General features: G+C 34.9%; 1 protein-coding gene across 3 annotated transcripts in view; it reads right to left on the bottom strand.

The window, feature by feature from the left end:
* Positions 1 to 252: 252 nt before the first annotated feature.
* The window catches only part of Epha6 (EPH receptor A6), an 858,253-nt gene continuing 853,913 nt past the window's right edge, over positions 253 to 4,592 (bottom strand). For 2 of the 3 annotated variants that reach the window (XM_021209922.2, XM_029544433.1), the window contains 2 exons: positions 3,992 to 4,141; positions 253 to 2,344 (listed from right to left, as the gene is read on the bottom strand). In XM_021209922.2, the coding sequence (XP_021065581.1) occupies positions 2,230 to 2,344; positions 3,992 to 4,141 (265 nt within the window). In that variant the 3' untranslated portion in view covers positions 253 to 2,229. The remainder of the gene's footprint in view (positions 2,345 to 3,991; positions 4,142 to 4,592) is intronic. The other variant, XM_021209921.2, reaches the window with a different exon arrangement.

Consider the following 4,592-nt stretch of genomic DNA (forward strand, 5'->3'; position numbering starts at 1 on the left):
GAATGTAAATCCCCAAACTGTTAAATACTATTATAGAATTGATTTCATCAAGGCATACAGTTGCTACTGACAGAGTCTTATGATGGAGCATAGTATTCTATTTCTTATTTTTCTAAACTCCTTTTTGTTGTATTATAAAAATAAATATATATGATTAATAAATTTAATCATCTGTTTACATCTGTTATCATTTAATAGATATTTAAATACAGATAAATATGGAAATTTTATATTTCCACTAAATGTGTCCAGATTTGTGTAAATGTATCAAGCAAACTGCAGAGAGTCTATGAGTGACATATGGCCATGCACATAGGTGGCTGGAATATGTTGTTAGCTATTTCTGACGCACTTATTTAAAAGCGATGGAATATCCACTTTTCCCTTCTCGGTATAGCTAAAGAATACTCTAAAGTCATCCTTCTTCTCTATACATACTTTTGTTGGAATGAAAAAAGTTAAGCAGAAATAAGAGGGGGGAAAAGAGATGGATCAGCCTAAGAAAAGGAGTGGAAGGATCCAGTATGAAGGACCAATAAGAAAATCCTACCATCAAGGACAAAAGGAGACGTGAGGTTCCTTAAGCAGAAATGGCTTTACTCTCTCCCAGGATGGTTTAGGTAGAAATTGGGGGATGTGGAGAGAGGGTTACCACAGTCTCTGACATCACACAAAAATGAGTTCACCAAGTCTGTGTCTTTAGACAACCTGCTCTGCATCTTTCTTCCCTCAATACATGGCTTATTCTTCACTCAGCACAATGGTAGTTTTTGTAGTCTCACGGGGAGCAGATGGTTTTATCACTGAGTTTGTTTCAAAAGGAACACTATTTTGAGAAGCTGACAGATTCACTGGAAAAATACATTTGCTTTTCTGCTGCAAGCTTCAGAGGTGATTATGATAACACATCTCAAATGTGTTCTTATATATTATGATAGACCAAGGTTTATACACACACACACACACACACACACACACACACACACACACACACACATACACACACATATGCACATATATATTGATGGTGCAAGCATCTATATATATATATGCTTAAATGTGAGAGCTATTTATATCATGTTTATGATATCAATCTTTTCTTAGATTTGGAAAACAGTTCATCATGTCCATATAACTTAATTTTGTGAACAAAATCTTGAAATTTTTAAATTTGGAAAATACACCAATTATCACTGAACAAAATAAGTGTTTTACCTTGGACAACTGTAAGATGTCTTAAATTAAGTAAACCATTTCCCATTAAATCAGTGGATACTGTGTTAGACCTTTTATTCAGAGAAGTCTTGTGAACAGTTAACTTTGTCAAAGCTTTGATAACTGTTTTGTTTTTTTTTTCAAACTTGTGAAGATGAATCCAAGGGAGCAGCATGTGTTCACTCCATGCAGTAGTCTATGAAAACTGTTAGAGCAATGGGCTCGTTCTCAGTCTTTCCAAGGGGGATTCTCGGGACATACTAGAGAAATACAGTACAGTTAGTAAAAAAATTAGAGGGAAAAGCCTCTCAACAGTCACCTACTATGAAATGTGTAGAACCCTATAAAGTTAATTAAAAATATAGACAAACCCAGCCTTAGAAGATTAAAAGCACAGTATTTCTGTCCGTGTCTCCCTCCCCAACAATGCCCTTCATAACTGTAGTCACACTGGACACAATTGCACTACATGGAGTCATTAATTATTTCTGCAAATCATTGTATCAACATCAGGCACCAACAGTTAAGTCATTAAAAATAAACCAACAGCAAAACCTGCAGCGTTGAGTAGAACTATTGAAAAAGAAGCATGTGAACTTGGAAGCTACTTGATCACAAAACATGGAAGAATGATCAGCTATTTTCTTCTTATCTATCATCAAACTTCACATACATCTCTGAAGATGCCACACTTAAGGACAAGTTCCTTTAGGTGAAGTCCATGAACACTTCCCAAACATTTCTATACAAAGTTACACATTCATGCTGAGTTATTTATCATTCTGCAGAGATAATCTGCAGTGGACCAGAGTTTCGTTTGCAGGCTATTCAGAGAGGACCTGTGTAGCATGGTGTTGAAATCCAGGGTGGAAGCATAAACGTAAGGTGTGCAGCCATAGTCGGAACAGGAGACTGTGGGTGGTGAAGGGAAGGCTGGAGAATCAGAAGAAGAGTCGTAGAGGGACTATCTTTGTAGAAATGCTGAGGCACAAGATACAGGTGTTTATAGTACTTTCATACATGAAATCCTTTCTCCTGTATGTGCATCATGTGTAAACGTAAAGTTTGTATGCTGCTGACTATTCGTCTCTGGTGTCCAATGAGAATGACTCCAATTCGCCTAATATCACTGAGAGAGCAGGAAGAGGGAAGGATGGAGATTGAGGGATGGGGAGGGAGGGATGGGGAGGGAGGGAGGGAGGGAGGGAGGGAGAGAGAGAGAGAGAGAGAGAGAGAGAGAGAGAGAGAGAGAGAGAGAGAGAGAGAGATTTTTTGAGTATCTAGAGTTAATAAAAACGAGCCAGAGAAAATGAATACTTAGCTATGTTAAATATGTACCATGTCACATTTGACAAAAATCAGTTGGTTAATTGTTAAACAGTCATGTAAACGAATACCAATATTTTATATTTCCTTCTTCTTCGTTCCATAAAATATACAATAATCTCAAATTTAATGATATAAAGAAAACAGTCATATCCAGCTAGAATGTTTACACCTCTGTAGACATATGGCTATTTATTTTTCAAGTACTTATACAAATTTGCCACAGTCATGGAAACTGCTGAGCCTGTAAGGTAGAGGTATAATGTGAGCATGATCTGAATTTTCATAGCCATCTTTTAATCTGAAAAAAAATTATATTAACCTAAATGTAGCAATTTTGTAGAAATAAATAAAAGTGGAAATATGTATATTCTACACTGTACGTATTCTAACCTTCTAACCTTACAGCAACTGCACTTCTATGCTTAAGAGGTACACACACACACACACACACACACACACACACACACACACAAATCAATACAATAAAATTGCACAATGCAAAAGTACCTGTACTAATAAAAGTTTTAAAAGTATTGAGACATATAAGAAAATCCCACACAATAGCCCAAACTAATGAACTAGATTTATAGGCCTTAACACAATGAATCTCAAAGGCTGGGTGAAAAAATTAAGAATAATACACAAACTTTTGTATGAATTTTAAAATTTATATGAAATATAGAAATAAGATATTAATAGACTAATAAACATTTAATATAGAAGAGTGGTGACTTTGATATGGGGTAGGAGATGTGATAGAAATGTGGTACACATAGAGCTTAAACTGTTTTATGAATGGATTATCTCACAAACTTAATGGTAGATACACTGGAATTCGTTACATTATTCTCTGCATTTGTTTTGTGCATATATGTGAAATAAAAAGAATTAACAAAATCCAATATTTGACATTAAAAACCATCATTATTTTGAGCCATAAGAAATTGCATTGTTGTCTTAAGATGATGGTCATTTCATTTGGCTCCCTCTAATTATTATAATATACCAATCCACATTTGGAGCTATTGGATGTAGATAATGGATCATGATCCTTGAGACAATGGAAGATGTCTGATCATGATAATACAGAGCGGCATTGTAATAGTAGATTGATTTAATAAAGATAGTATAAATTGATTGTGCGTTACTAGTACATAGGACTAACAATTTACCATGGCAAGAAACACCATGTTGATGTAATAATGTCTAGGATGCAAATAAGATTAACATGCATTTTTGAAACACAATGTCAGAAAGTTATTTAACTTACATACATTCTTTAAAAGGAATAATGGCTGAAAGAGCAATTCCAGCTTCCACCAGAATGATAATCAGGAATGGCAGAAGTCACGTGCTAGCCTTGGGAAAAGGTTTCTTGATTGGATGTGTGACTTTGCAATCCATGAGCAGAATATTTAATTATAGTAATACGCCTAGAATTACTTACTCGATGCTCATTCGTGAAATCAGATCAAATGTTGTAAAACCCGCTGCCATGAAGTTACTCTTGTATTGCCCCATCTTTATAGAATCCAGCCAGTCACCTACTGTGACAAACAATGGATATTCAGGAACATCACCAGGGGATTCTGGCATTCTACAGGGAAATGAAACACAGCATTTAAAAGCCAGAAAAGCCCGATGTAGTCATTTTTATTTACATCTTTTACAATATTCTTGAATATCAAATATTTTTTATAAACTTAGTTTATCAACTAGACAAACCTTCATCAATATATAGATATCATCGCTCTCTCTTTTTTTTTTTAAAAAAAAGATTGATTTATTTATTATATATAAGTATACTGTAGTTGTCTTCAGACACACCAGAAGAGGGCATCAGATAGTTGTGAGCCACCATGTGGTTGCTGGGATTTGAACTCAGGACCTATGGAAGAGCAGTCAGTGTTCTTAGTTGCTGAGCCATATCTCCAACCCCAATATCAAATATTTTTATCCTCTATTTAAATGAACTCTGTTTTTCTGTCTTATTCAGCTTAGAACAAGCTCTTTTTATCAAATTTCTTTTAACTTTTCCTGTCTTTTGT

The sequence above is a fragment of the Mus pahari genome, chromosome 12, assembly GCF_900095145.1.
Source record: "Mus pahari chromosome 12, PAHARI_EIJ_v1.1, whole genome shotgun sequence".
In the NCBI taxonomy this organism is placed as follows: domain Eukaryota; kingdom Metazoa; phylum Chordata; class Mammalia; order Rodentia; family Muridae; genus Mus; species Mus pahari.